General features: G+C 38.0%; 2 protein-coding genes across 2 annotated transcripts in view; one reads left to right on the top strand and one right to left on the bottom strand.

The window, feature by feature from the left end:
* The window catches only part of LOC126236609 (tyrosine--tRNA ligase, mitochondrial), a 110,885-nt gene extending 102,521 nt beyond the window's left edge, over positions 1–8,364 (top strand). The window contains exons 8-9 of the mRNA XM_049946046.1: positions 7,915–8,040; positions 8,230–8,364. Of these exons, the coding sequence (XP_049802003.1) occupies positions 7,915–8,040; positions 8,230–8,267 (164 nt within the window). The 3' untranslated portion in view covers positions 8,268–8,364. The remainder of the gene's footprint in view (positions 1–7,914; positions 8,041–8,229) is intronic.
* A 23-nt stretch (positions 8,365–8,387) lies between these two features.
* The window catches only part of LOC126236611 (coiled-coil domain-containing protein 40), a 425,031-nt gene continuing 417,859 nt past the window's right edge, over positions 8,388–15,559 (bottom strand). The window contains exons 13-14 of the mRNA XM_049946047.1: positions 9,962–10,120; positions 8,388–8,681 (exon numbers count right to left, since the gene is read on the bottom strand). Of these exons, the coding sequence (XP_049802004.1) occupies positions 8,451–8,681; positions 9,962–10,120 (390 nt within the window). The 3' untranslated portion in view covers positions 8,388–8,450. The remainder of the gene's footprint in view (positions 8,682–9,961; positions 10,121–15,559) is intronic.

Raw genomic sequence — 15,559 nt, 5'->3', positions numbered from 1 at the left:
ATTTTAAACTAAGCAAGAATCGATAGTATTCATGGTATCAGTTATTTCTATAAAAAAATGCACTGTTAGAGGAGGGTGACTTATTATAACCTCTATGTTGTGTTAAGAAATAAACTATTTTCATTTGCATTTGTACAAGTTTTTACGAATTATTTCCTCGAAATCCCCCATCCAAAGACTTTTGAGAATTATGTGAAGTATTGTTTGGTTAATATGTTAGTAGTCAGTGCAGACACAGTGGGCAATATTTTTCTGTATAAAGTGTTAAAAAATTTTCAACATTCTGCATACTTTGGATCAATGAATTTCTAGTACGCAATATGCATGTTGGCAACACTGTTTCCAGTGCTCTTCTGTTTATAACAAACAAGTGAGAACTTGCACATAAAGCATTCTGCATTAAGTTTTGTGTTTGGTTTGAACTTTTTGTTAGATACAATGGCGGAAATACATTAGTGAAAGAATGAGGTGTGTGGACTTTGGAGGGGGGCAAAAAAAAATTTTAAAAAGGTGCAAGAAAACACTTCACACTTGTGAATCTGTCAGAGGTATTGTAGAATTATCTTGGTCCTCAAGTAACGGTATTGGCAGCACATCGATTGTGCAGGAATTGCCACACTCACCACAAGAAGAAATTTAGTGGCTACCCACCTGAACAATCACCATCACCCGAATGTGAAACTGAAGAAGACATATAGATGTTTATATTCCTGGGTGTGAAGTTGTTGATGCATTGAATGTTAGCATTGTTGCAGTAGCCATTACTATGTCCCCCCTTAAACGTCCAGGAAAGCTAAGAAGCACAAGAAGAAAATAGTATGTCAAAAGAAAAGCGGGAGAAATTGAAACAAGTTTTACACAAGCAACGTCTTCAAAACTTTGTGAAGTGTTTATGTAGGTGCACTTGGTGCAGAACCTGAAGATTGTGATATGTGCACAAAAAGTGACGTGTGGTTTCAAAATGTAAATACTGCTATCTCAGCAGCTACCAATATTGAGAAGATACATTTACTGACACTGATACCAGGTAGCAACTCTTAAGCAGCAGATACAGAAACACATACCCACTACCTCACAGTATTTAATTTCAAAAGCTCATAAAATAAAGAATGGGAAAGGTATTTGGGCACACCCAGACCCTTACTATGGGCATCCATTGCAAGATGGTATGCTCACTGTTGCTCTGGAATAGGACAAGATGACAAAGATTGCAGCAGGCAAAATCCTAATCAGGCCGATATTATTTCTGTTACTGAAAATGGTGAAAAATTTAAAAAGATAAAAAGATTTATGACAAGATCAAGAAGAGAAGCATATCTCCTAATGAAAAAGGAGAACCCGAATTTAAAAACTGGTCTCACTAAATTCTACTCCTTACGATCAAAATTGGTAAAATGCCAGCCAGCAAAGGAAGTATGCACATGTATGTACTGCACTATTTGAAACTTGTTTGTTTTGCAGTAAGCAGTGTCACAGAGACAGAATAGATGCTTTTGTGTATATGTCAAGAGCCACAAGATAAATATTGGTTGCAGGAGTGTGCAATGTGTCCTGGTGCTGAAGTGATGACTGTTGAAGCTTACACCTTCAGGATACTGACAATGATGTGACCTATGCATTGTGGAGGAGAGTTGGTGAAGAACTCAGAAGAGCCATAGAAGTTTGTTAAAGGGGTTAGGCACTGGGTCATGAAAGGAATAGCTCATCATCATATCTGGAGGATTCAGAGAAGGGCCATAGCAGAAGCAAAATGAGCCACATCCCAGATTACTGACACATTAGTTCTTCATTTTGATTTTGCTGAGAACTAGTCTGCTGCTTTTCATTGCAAAATTCAAAGTTACCACCGTCTCACATCACAGGTATCAATATTCACATGTGTTCCTTCTTCCTTGTAACATTACATTGTTTTGCTATTGTCAGTGATTATCCCATTCAGGACAGTGCACATGCACTGTCAGCATGATAATTGATGATACAGCATCTAGAGGCCATGCATTTCATACCTAAACATGTGTATGTGACTGATGGTGGAGCATCATCAAGCTTTCAGCTGTATGAACTTGGTCAACACTGTAGTACACAACTTAAAACAAAAAATGGATATTTTCAGCAACAGGTCATGGAAAAACATGTGATGGAGTAGGAGGTCCCTGCAAACATCTTGCAACAAGATTTAATATCCAGCAAGAAGCTGTTGGTGCTACAAGAGATTCTACTGGATTTGTACACACCATATCAAAGTAGTAACAAACATGAAATTCTTAATTCTAAATGAAAGTAATTTGAGGGGGATTCTGTTTTAAAAAAGAGAGGAGAATGATCTGCTATGAAGCCTGTGGTAATAATAAGAGTGTCTCATGAGATGCAAGATATAACTGTCTCCTTTATGACACCTCATGGTCCTGCTAATGCTTTCAAATGGCCGTCATCAAAAGATCAGTGTGCAGTTCCCATTTCCCAAGTACTACTCTTGTTGGATTATCCTTGTCCATGTGCAAATTCAACTTGGTTATACAAGTCCAATGAGAAGCAAATGATAAATAAATCTTTTCAACAGTACAATGTTGATTGGTACATTGTTTGCAATTTTAATTCATGGAAAGTAATGAAGAAGCAAAATCATGAAGAAGACAATAATAATTTGTGAATAATATCATAAAAAGAAAAATGGGTGTAAAATCTCATTTTTGTTATAAAATGCTTTCAAACAAAATTATGAATTGTTTTCCCACTCACTTCCAGTGTTGTAAAGTAATTATTTTGTTAAGAAATAACATTTTTGCACATAACATTTACTTAAAATCAATGCTTAATTGAAATATTTAAGTGTCCATGATTTTTTGACCTTGACAGTAGAGCTAGGTGTACCTAAAATATTTCTCACATTTTGTACAGAAACATATTGCCCACTCTGGTTGTACATTCCCTAATTACAATGACCAACTAACACACCATGCAATTTTTGGAACATTTAGGATGGGGATTTTGGAGAAAATAATTATTAAATAACAAAAAAATATCAGATTCTTTGATCTGTACGCACAAATATTTTGACAGTTTAAGAATTGCATCCATTAATGTAATAGATGATAGTACTCCTTCCACTTTATCATTTCTCAAGACAGTTAACATTTCCTATGTTCAAAACATAAATTTAAAAAAAAATTCAAATTTTCATAGTTTATTTTTAAAAAAAGAACCTTAGAAGGGTGTATCAATTAATGATATTAATCATGTCTCATAGTATTGGGAACAAAGTATTTATTGAAAATAAATTCAGATCTCTATCACTTTAGGTTTCTTTATTTCAGTTTTTCAATTTCCCCTTTCATTACAACATTTTCACAAATACTCTCATTTAGAGAGATCTGTAGCGTTTTCACAAATCATCAGAAAATCAAAATATGTAGTTTTGGAGAGGTGTCATGTGGGACTTTAACATACATTTTTTTCAGCAAACTTTGAAATAGTGATGTGACACATTCACTCTTGATCTGTATGATTTGAGATGAAATCGCCCTATTTCGAAACTCTCACTTGTCAGTCAAGGAACCATACAAAAAGATGCTGTTTACTCATTTACCTCAAGAAAAATAGTGAAATATGTTTGCTGATTACTCAAATGTTTCATCTGGAGTCAATAAAAGTTATTTTGTGCAGAATAAACTATTATTTCATTAACATAATTCAGTACACTTTTTTTTCTCCTTCTGAAAACTGCAGGCTTTATGTACCATCTTTCAACCTTAAATCCTTGATTTACCCTATTTAGATTTCACTCCTCTTGAGTCCTGTTATTCACAGACTGATTATATAAGATTTGTTTGGTCACTATTGGTGATTATTTTTATTCAGAATTGGAGAAATGGAGGGGACAATATCAAGGACCAAATGAAACAGAATGAAAGCAATTAAAATTGACTTACATTAGGGTTATATCCCAAATCCATCATGGTCACTGAGAGTTGGGTGCCATTCCTATTAAATGGCATTTCAGCCCTACTAGTGAAGATAAGGTGAAAGAGAAAGACATAACTCGGTATTATCAGGTAATTAGCTAGTTGTATAATAAGATTAAAGAGTTTAGACATTAGGGGAAAAATCAAATTGTAAGTCTTCATACGGCATTTGCCCATTTATCTGAAACGAGACAATAAATGACGTGTAATTAAAAATGACACACAATTCGTTTTTAGCATTATATCATGTCCTAGTCCTACTTCTTCCTGGGTCGGGTTGTGAACAAGAATCTCCATCATTATCTCTCTCTCCACCACTTCTCTCCATTGTTAAGTGCATCTTGTGGTTTTCTTCCCCCTCTTCTCTGTGGATGCCCTCACTGTATCAAGCTCTTTCTGGGTCTTCCTCATGGTCTCTTCTGGAAACCTTTTAGTAATCCCCCCCCTCCCCCCCCCCCCCCCCCCCCCAACTTTGCCGTCTCGTATTTTCATCATGTAGCCTTGCCACTTCAACTTTATTTCCCACCCATTTTCTGACCTCTTCATTTCTGGTTTTAATCTTCCGGTTTTAATCTTTTTGTACTGCCCTTATACTTCATGAAAATTTCATCGCTGCCACTGCCATTCCACTCCCTTTCCTTTCTGTTGTTGTCCATGTATGAGGTGCATATTCAGGTTCATAATAGTTTGAAAATACAAGGTAATTATGAAGTCAAAACATTTTCTTTTTTAAATTAGTATAGATAAATGGCTAAGTATAACATAAAAAATAATACAGTTGCCAATCAACAGTAAGTGCGCAAACAGTTTTCTGGGGTGAGTTTTGCAAGACACCACCAGTTTACAACAGCACAAGAAATTTTATGATTATATTTGTTCAATGCAGAATGTTCAGGCTAACGGGGAATGTCAGAACAGACAGATGCCATGTGAGGGATATTCAGTTAATTGTTCTGTGCTGAGACCAACAAGGCAGTCTATGGACCCTTCATCTTTGCTGAGGGTACTGTAAGTAGTAATACCTATCTCAACATGGTGCAATTGTGGCTCATTTCATCTTTCAGCAAGAGAGCACCCATCCACATTCCCACAATTGCATATGAGATTGTGTGAATGAGATGCAGCCATGTCATAGGATAGGCCATGTTGCAGCCAGTGACGTGGCACTAAGCGAGTAGCCACCGTCTTTATTTTCTGCCTCTACCACAGAACCTTGAAGACTTGCGACATCAAATTGCAGCAGTTGTTCTTACGGTCACTGCAGGTATGTAGGGTTGGGTAAGAGCAGAATTGGACTACCAATTGGGCATGTCCTGTGTGACGAAGAGTGGGCACATAGAACATTTATAAACATTGTGAACACCACTCTGAGAATTTGACTTTCATATACTGTATCATTTCTTACATTGCTCATGGACATTTATCTGCAGTGACTCTTCGAAATGTTTCATGGACTTTATACACTGTTCAGTCGCTATAATGTGATGACCTATAAAAAATCTGAATAAGCCCTTCCGCAGCACAGACCACTGCGAGGAGGAGAATCAGTGAGGTTCTGGAAGATACCAACAGGCATGTGGAGCTAAGTTTCTTGGTTAAGGATCCATGGTGGTCCCACAGATTCTCAGTTGGGTTTAAATCCAGAGTGTTTGGTGGTCAGGAGAGTACGGTAAATTTATCCAGGTGCTCCTTGAACCACACATGTATACTGCGAGCTGTGTGACATGTTGCAATGTTGTGCTGAAAGATGCCATTGTCACAAAGAAAAACAGTCATTGTGCCAAGGAAAAATAGACTGCATGTAGTGGTGAACATGGTCCCCATGGATACATGCATGAACCTGGCACCTGCTGCAGAGGCCCGTACACAGCGAAGTTCACTGGACAGTCATTGGGAAGATATTTTTGGTAGCCCCTTGGTTCATCTGGGCTGTCAGTTGGTCAACAATTGGAAATCTATTCACCTGTAGAGATCTCTGCAGCTCTTGTTCACACACACTTGTTACACACTTTGAAATGGCCCATGGTGCACCACAGTTGCCTCAGCATCAGTTTTGGATAGCGCCATTTTACCATGCACGATATACTTTAACCACAGCAGCAGACGAACATTTTGCAAACTTAGCCATTTCAGAAATGCTTGCACTCTTGGTCCCAAAGCCCTTTTGGACATTGGATAAATCATTCTGCTTCCACATTATAACAAAGACCTCACTGTTTAGTGCATCCCCCCAACATGCTTTGTATACCCTCCACTGCCAGTTCTGCCACCTGCTGTTTGTGAGTAGTTATAGCACAATGAAGTCGAACATAGGCAGTGATCACAGTAGTGTGACTGGACTGTGTAATTACCATTTAGAAATTTTGTACATTCCTTTAGGACATCTCTGATCCACAGGACACCTCTTACAGTTCGGCAGAAGTTGTTTGCTGTTGCATTTTTCTCTCGTGGTTCCATACACATACTTGTCTTTGTACTTTGAATTTGTTCTTACCCTGTATTACTATGACATCTGCAAACAACATGGCTTTTGTTGCATCTCTTCCTGATTTCTGTTTAATATTCTGTTGAGTTTTGTTCATGACTACGATGAATAATATGAGGTACAGCGCACTTCCACACTGTAGAATGGTTTCAACTGGGAACAGTTTTGTTTCTCCTATACCAGTCTTCAATCTCTAGTACAATTTTGTAGCTTTTATCATTTGCACGTCTACTTTACTAAGTTGTTCATCATTTATGTTTCGCAACCTGAATGTTGAGGCATGCTCTCATTGGCTTTCTCAATATCAATAAATGTCATTGCCTTGTCCTTTCCCAGTTTCCCATCTTTTATCCACCAAATGTCTTAATGTAAGATTAGGTCAAACATTGATCTGTCTGTCTTCAAAATATACTCTTTTTTTCTAGTTTCATTTCATTCTTTCTTCTAACAATCTCATTAAGATCTAAGCTACATGCACATTAGGAGTGATCTTTGTAGTTATTACATTCCTTCTCATGGCCTTTCTTAAATATGGGGAAAATTGACTCTTTGGCTCTCTTCTGAGATTTCTTTCCTGTTTCACTTTATTCTAAATACTCTATATGGCCATTGTAACATTAATGGTCCTAATGCTTTTATTATTTCTGTGGGCACCTCATACCCTCCTGCTGCTTCACCATACTTCAATCTTGCATATGCTCTAATAATAATCAGTCTGTTAAGGAAATATTAAATCTACCTTAATATGAGATGAGTAGTGATGATTATTGGTAATAATATGCAAGTATTGGGAAAAAATAGGAAAAGAAAGAAAAGTCTCAACAACAAATCAGTCATGATATTTGAACAAGTGGAGAAGAGAGAAAGGAAGTAATTCACAACCAGCAGGAGAAATACTACTGTCAACTGTGATAAAGGGGTACTGAAGCACTCATGTTAAAAATTAATGCACAAAGTAATGAAATTTTGAGCTATAAGAAAATATGGTTCTTATTTTCACTTAATTTGCAGTTCATTGTTCATTCCAAAGTTTCTACTTTGTTTTTACAAGATTTAAGATAATGGAACCTTTTTTTATATAATTGGTGTAATTAATAGTGAAAAGATACTTCATGAACTGTATATAACAGTTGTCTATTACTACTGTGGTTTTATGTCACTGCTTCAGCAGATAATTATGAATTTTTCGAGAATATCATCATAATTTTTTAAGCTTAAAGAGTAAATTTTACGAAGATAGTTAATAGGCATAATGTGTTTCACAGTTATTATTGTTAGAGTAACTTAATAGTGAAGGCAACAAAAAATTTCATACTGTTAATGTAAGATCTGTTCTTAATCATTTACAGCTCTAAATAAACATTGTATTTTAACAGAGAAAGCTAATAACAATTGTTTTGTAACATGAGTACTGCTACTTCTGTGTTTTATTTTGATAAAGGATTTTTTTTTAATTTTATTTCATAGATGATGCTGCAAGAATTATATCAGCAGGTGGTTTCTATGTGAATCAACAAAGATGTACAAATTTAAGTGAAGTTTTAACTTTGGGCACTCATATATTGCTTAATAACATTACACTTCTTCGTGTTGGTGAGTAGAAAATCTATAATGTCTTAAGTGACCTTTGTATATGATGTTAAAGTGATTCACTGTGAATTTACTCGTGTATTCCAATAAAGCTTGAAACAATCCTTGTATTTTATCGTTTTCTATCTATTATACGATATGATACTAATGCAGCAGCCTTGTTAATACTTTTACATCACTTGCCTGTTTCAGGGAAGAGGAAGTATTTTGTCGTAAAGTGGAAGATCTGAAGCAAAGTTGGGCATTCATTATGGTGTGAATCTTTTAGAACTGAAAACATTTGATTATTTTGCAAAGCTAAATAAAGTTTTTTGCTAATATTTTTAATCACTAGCAGTTAATGGCCCTAATGTAATGTGATGCTGTTCTTTCCTATAAAAAAGTTCACAAAGCTTGATATTGCAGCACAAGTTTTAGGACTGTAACCTAAGTGTATTAAGTACTTTGGTGAGATCATAATGAAGAGCAGGGAAGTCTGATAGCAGTGATTCAACAACAGATATGAGATCTGTATTTATAGATTTTTGCCTTTGTGTCTCTGCATCCAAAGCATGTTCTGTGCGATATAGAAGGCGATGTTTACCAGCCTTGACATCACCAAACATTTTGGCCTTCCTCTGCCGTCGCACCAACAATTCCAGATTCTGTAGAATGAAATAAGTTGCTATAGTGCAGGTCAGTGACCACTTAAGCATAGAAGTAAAAAATGTACCCAAAACAGCTTTGTGTACATTGCAATACATATAATAGAAACAAATAAAATAAACAAGGAATGTGTGTACCTGTCAGTGTAACTGAATGTATCGTTACAGTATGACGTCTCTCGTAACTTGGTGCTCTGTATGAGTTAGGGAAGTATATACAATACGTAAAGGGAGAAAATAACACTACATAGCAGCAATTGTTCCGTAGTTATAAGGTCTGTACTGCTGTTACAAGTAATTTTACACTGTTAGCTTTTATTGAGATGCAATAAATACAGGGTGTTTCAAAATGATTTACTTGAATTCCCCAGGCGAATATCTCCTACACGAACAAGAACAGAAATCTGGGGTAAATTATACCTTATCCATAGAAATTAAAATTTACCTTGACACAATTGTCTGTTCATGTGGTTGCCATTAGGGATCCCCAGGGTGCAGCTATCTCACAAGCTTGTTCGTTACACATTTCTGAGAACATGCTGAAAATTTCAAAGCACCACCATACAGGCACCTGCATGTAAGAGCATTTATTAACAATGAGCTACTTAAACAATGTATCGGCCATAAGGGACTTATGGATCTTACATTGCAACATTCTCCTCCAAGGTCACTTGATCTAATGGTATATGATTTTCAGGTGTGTGTGTGTGTGTGTGTGTGTGTTTGAAACACTCCATCCCATGATTTCCCTAAATCGCTTCAGGTAAATGCCATGATGGTTCCTTTCAAAAGGCACAGCTGACTTCCTTCCCCATCCTTCCTTATCTGATGGGACTGATGACCTCACTATTTAATCCCTTCCCCCAAACCAATCAACCAATCAGCAGTAATTCGAGACATGCTTCACGCCTGCAAATGTATGCAATGAGTAAAATCTGGATGGGTGTAAGTCTAGTTGGGGGGGGGGGGGGGGGGGGGATACATTGAATATTTGTGAAAGGTACATGAACACTTGAACACTTTGATCCTAAACAAAATTGTAAAAAGTACCCAAAGGTTGTACAAGCATGCATGTAAAAGATATGCCTTTGTAAATGAAAATATAAAGTTTGTAGCCTTATGCATAATTAAAAATTTACCCTAAATTTCTAGCTTCAATTATGAAGAAGATATAGTTTTTGAAACTGGATGAACCTTTAAAACCAATTTGTCTAATTTAAAATTCTAGGTTAGATGCTAACTGTTTCATCTCCATTACAATACTAGTTAAATAAGTTTACCTGATGCTTTTGTAGTTGACCATCCTGCAGCTGTTTGTCAATTTGCTGTGTCACCTCCTCCAACTGCTTTAATTGTGCTTGCTTCTCTGTCAGCCTTTGGAGAACATCCTCATGTCGTTTCTTTCTTTCTATGACAGTACGTTCAGCATGTCGTGTTTCCTGATAGGAACAGTGAATGCAAGACTCTAGAGAAGAAGCATTGCCATTTAGTTAATGTGCTTATCAATTTGGAATTCCCAAGCACAATTCTAAAGGAAACTTTTGATAACCGTATCATATATAGTGACTTTTGGACAACTCAATAAATGTTTCAATTACTGGATAATATTAACAATCAGAGCTCTTGATGCACTTGCAATTTATGAGGCAAACATGAAGGCAAGTAGCACTGAAAACAGTTTGGCCTAACTCCATTCAAAAAATTTCCCAATATGCTTAACAAAATATATGATGAATGAGAAAATTTAGGAGAAATTATCTCGACAGAAAATGATGTCAGAGTTAGGATTTACTCTGTCCAATCTCCTTGAAAAGGTAAAACCAACTGAAGCAACCTATCTGCAAATGACAATGCCCAAATTCTTTTTAACAAAAATCTGGCATTTTACTGAGTGAATAGACACACTTTAAAATGATAACACTATCCACCATGTGGATATAACAATAAATTAATACACTGAGTGATGGTAGAACTGCAATGACTGCATAGAGGCATGAACATTGTTTGGTCCAGTGTAAACACATTAACAGACATAACAGAGCCTTTCTGAAGAGTGGCTCTGTTTAAAGTTATTGAAGAGTTAGGTCCACAGTACATAGTTCCAGTAGACAGGACAGTTAACATAGCATGTGTGATACCATAACAATGCTGTGATTGGTCACTACTGTATCTTGCACAGGAAGTTGGCTGTTAGGCGTATGGCCTACATCCCATGCCACAGGATTTATAACAATGGCAGTCTCATTCTCTGCAAATGTTGCCTTTTATTTTGTTCCATTTACACAAACTGATTATGTTCGTCAGAGAGAGCAGTGATAGCGTGATACGTTGCAGACACTGGAAAGGCTTACTACCAGCCAGAAATTTTGCAGCCATTTGTATGATGGAGGCAAAATCTAAACCGATATTAATAGGCTGTGAGAGAGAATCATGGTAACCTGGAGTATAAGAAATCAAGAGGAGGATACCAAAAATAGAAAGAAGCTTAAAACATCATTTTCCTGAAGTGACTGGGGACAGCTACGGAAAAAATCTAAATTCAAATTTGGAAAATCCAGGATGGAATGTAACAACATTATGAAAAGGAAACTTGGTACTCACTGTATAGCAGAGATGCTGAGATGCAGTGAGGCACAACAAAAAGACTCACAAATAAGCTTTTGGCCAATGAGGCCTTTGTCAAAAATAGACCACGCACACACACACACACGCGCGCACACACGACTGCAGTTTCTGGCAGCTGAAGCCATACTGTGAGCAGCAGCAGCAGTGCATGATGGGAGTGGCAACTGGGTGGGGGTAAGGAGGAGGCTGGGAAGGTGAAGGGGAGGGATAGCAGGGTAGATGTGGGGGACATCCTCCCACCACCACCTACTCCAGTCTTTCTAACCCATCAAAGGCAGTGCACCTGTGAAACCAGTAATGTGATCTACAAGCTAAGCTGCAACCACTGTGCTGCATTCTATGTGGGCATGAAAAGCAACGAGCTGTCTGTTCGCATTGAATGGCCACCGACAAACTGTGGCCAAGATACAAACCGACAAACTGTGACCAAGATACAAGTGGGCTACCCTGATGCTGAGCACACTGCCCAACATGACATCCTTCATTTCAATGGCTGCTTCACAGCCTGTGCCATAAGGATCCTTCCCACCAACACCAGCTTTTCTGAATTGTGCAGGTGGGAACTCTCCCTGCAATATATCATATGTTCTTGTAACCCTCCTGACCTCAAACTTTGGTAGTCATTATACTCAGCCATCCAGCCCCTTCCCTGTTTCCATTCCAGCACTACACAGCCCTCATTCCACCAACACACCCAGTCTTTTTACTTCTCTCCTTTTCCGCTACTCCCCACCCACCCCCTGCCCCCACCCGCCACCTCTCCCCTGCCCTCCGTCTAACCTCCCAACTGTACCTAGCTGTCCTAACCTCTCTCCATCTCGTCCTTGCGCGCTCCTCAGTAGCACTTCACTGTCCTCCCACCCCTACCCTACTATCCCTCCCCCCCCCTTCCCTACTATCCCTCCCCCCCCCCCACCTAGCCACCACTCCCATCATGCACAGCTGCTGCTGCCAAGGACTGCAGGTGTGTGTGTGTGTGTGTGTGTGTGTGTGTGTGTGTGTGTGTGTAAGCTTATTTGTGATAGTCTTTATGTTGTGCCTACCTGCGACTCAACATCTCCGCTATATGGTGAGTAGCAACTTTCCTTTTCATGATACTGTTAAATTCACATTTGAATATATGTTGTCACGATAGGCCAGCTGTCTTGTTGGAGGCTTATTTCTTATCATAAATATCTCTATAATATTCAGTGAGATTATTACCAATTCTAAATGTGAAATAATTTGGGTTTATGGAAGCATTAAAAGGTGATCAAACATGATAATCAGATGTCTTGATACGTCACCTGTGTCAAAGAGCTATAGAGCATGGCAGATGGTACCCAGTACCACTACTAGTCATTTATTTCCCCACTCCACTCTTAGATAGAGCAAGGGAAAAACGACTATCCATATACCACCATATGAGCCCTAATTTCTCATATCTTATCTTTGTGGTCCTCACATAAAATTTACGCTGGTGGCAGTAGGATCATTCTGCAGTCAGCTTCAAATACTCTCTAAATTTTCTCAGTAGTATTACTCAAAAAGAGCATCACCTTTCCTCCAGGGATTCTCATTTGAGTTCCTGAAGCATCTGCATAATACTTGTGTGTTGTTTGAACCTACTGGTAACAAATACAGCAGTCCACCTCTGAATTGCTTCAGTGTCTTCCTTTAATCTGACCTGGGGCAGATCCCAAACTCTCAAGCAGTATTTGAGAATATGTCGCAGCAGTCCTCTTTACAGATGAACCACTCTTTTCTAAAATTCTCCCAATAAACCAAAGTCGACTATTCCCCTACCCTATCACAAACCTTACATGCTCATTCCATTTCTAATACTGTACCGAACATTACAGGTTAGCTTTTCCTACTCATCCACATTAACACACTTTTTTTACATTTAGAGCCAGCTGTCATTCATCACACCAACTAGAAGTTTTGTCTAAGTAATCTTGTACCATACAGTCACTCATCTTTGACACCTTCCCGTACATCGCAGCATCATCAGCAAACAGTCACACATTGCTGCCAACCCTGTCTGCGGGACAGTTTATGTAGGAAACAATAATGGTCCTATCACACTTCCCTGGGGCACGCCTGACAATACCCTTGGTGAACACTTGCTGTTGAGGACAATGCGCTGGGTTCTATTACTTAAGATTTCTTTGAGCCACTCACATATCTGGGAACCTATCCCGTATGCTTGTACCTTCATTGACAGTCTGCAGTGGGATACCCAGTGTGTAAAATTCTTTTTGGAAATCCAGAAATATGGAATCTGCCTGCTGTTCTTCATCCATAGCTTGCAGTGTATCATATGAGAAAAGGGCAAGCTGAGTTTCACATGAGTGATGCCTTCTAAAATCGTGCTCATTTGTGGACATAAGCTTTACAGTCTCAAGGAAATTTACAATATTCAAACACAGAAATGTTCTAGAATTCTGCAGTAAACTGATGTTAAGGATATTGGTCTGTAATTTTGTGAGTCCACTCTTTTACTCTTCTTATATACATGAGTCACCTTTGCTTTTTTCCTGTTGCTTGTGACTTTGCACTGGTTGAGCTACTCAAGATAAATGCAAGCTAAGTAAGGGCCCAATGCCGTAGAGTACTTTTCAACTCTTTCATTTGTATCTCTATGCCAGGGATTCCGTGCGATGGTCAGATGATGGTATGCTAGTATGACTCTCCTTTGTGAAAAATTTTTTTAAATGCAGAATTTAAAACTTTGGGTTTCGTTTTGCTACCTTTAACTGCCATGCCAAATTGGTCATAGAAAGCTTCTGCTGACAAGTAGATTTGAACTTTTTTGATTCAGTTAACAAGTTGTAATCAGTAACCTTACAGCTGTTATAGCAGCTGTAACTGTTAGTGTTAAAAGATTGTTAAGAAAAGTGCTTAGCTATCCTGATAAGAAATAGGTACCATTCATTAATCTGTGGAGATGAAAACGTGGAGTATCAAATTCAAGATTATTATGGGATATACATTAGATACGTACAGTGCTTCTTTTCTAAAAAAAAGTTTGAGGATACTCCGACAAAAGTATCGGACTCTTCAGTTGACTTTACAGCTCAAATGAAGCAGGCGATACCGAGAAACACACACACACACACACATACAAGAGAAAGTGGTATCGAACACTTCAGTTTACATCACCTCAAATGAAGCATGCGATTTGAGTGTACGCAATCCGTTTAGTACTACCATCGCCCACTATTAGTGGGCAAAGGCACTACATTATGGTCGAACTGGCTGCCAGGGATTCAGTTGTCGAGAACGATTGCCGCAGCTTCAAAATGCTTGAAACAGTCAATGACATCGATTTTCCCACCAAAAACTGAACTGGTATCATTCGTATTGCAATTACCAACACAAAAAATTAATAAAAAATTTACGTCCATGAAATAAATCTTTGGCACTCTTCCAAGTTCTCAACATTGTAAAAAATTACTTTGTCGACGAAAAAGTTTTAGGGGTACGCATCCCCCAGCGTTCCCCCAGAAAAACAGCACTGGATACATATGTGCTGGGCAAAGTTGTGAGATATGGGAAAGATCTGCTATGGTTCAATAGCTCACATAAACAAAGAAAGTTTCATCATATTACATCTGTTGTGTTCCTTGGAACCTACACAGAGTGATCTCTGGGATGTGGAAAGAGTTCAAGGATGAACATTTAATTTAATTTACATGCTATACAATGAAGTGACATTTCATTACTCTATTACAGTGCAAATTCTAATTATACTTTACCTAAAACATTAATTATTCCAAATTATTCACTGAATGCAAATTTCATGTCATCAACAGCAATGGTTATAGATGTATTACCCTTGAGTGACATGTGAAAATTTGTGATAGATCAGGACTTGAACTTGGATTTCCTGCTTATCACGAGCAATCGCCTTAACAATTTCTGTTATCGGTGTACACTGCCTGGCTGATCCAAATCCCCATATTTCACCATCCATGTCCTTATATTGTAGTCTTATGTATGTCTCCCTTTAACCTCGCAACATTACTCGATTTGTGCTCAGGAGACTGACACTACCACAAGGAAATGAGACCATTTTTATCATCCTGTGTCTCATCTCGACTTATGATACTTACCTATGACCTGACAACAACCAGAAAGCTGCATGAAATATTATTCCACGTAATTCACTGAATGTGAATTTCATGAGATCAGCTGCAGTGGGTACAGATGTATTACGCATTCAGGGCAATAATTTGGAATAATATTTCATACAGCTGCTGATCATCAAA

This window comes from Schistocerca nitens, chromosome 2 (genome assembly GCF_023898315.1).
Source record: "Schistocerca nitens isolate TAMUIC-IGC-003100 chromosome 2, iqSchNite1.1, whole genome shotgun sequence".
Classification (NCBI taxonomy): Eukaryota; Metazoa; Arthropoda; class Insecta; order Orthoptera; family Acrididae; genus Schistocerca; species Schistocerca nitens.
This window is presented reverse-complemented; position numbering and strand designations above follow the sequence as displayed.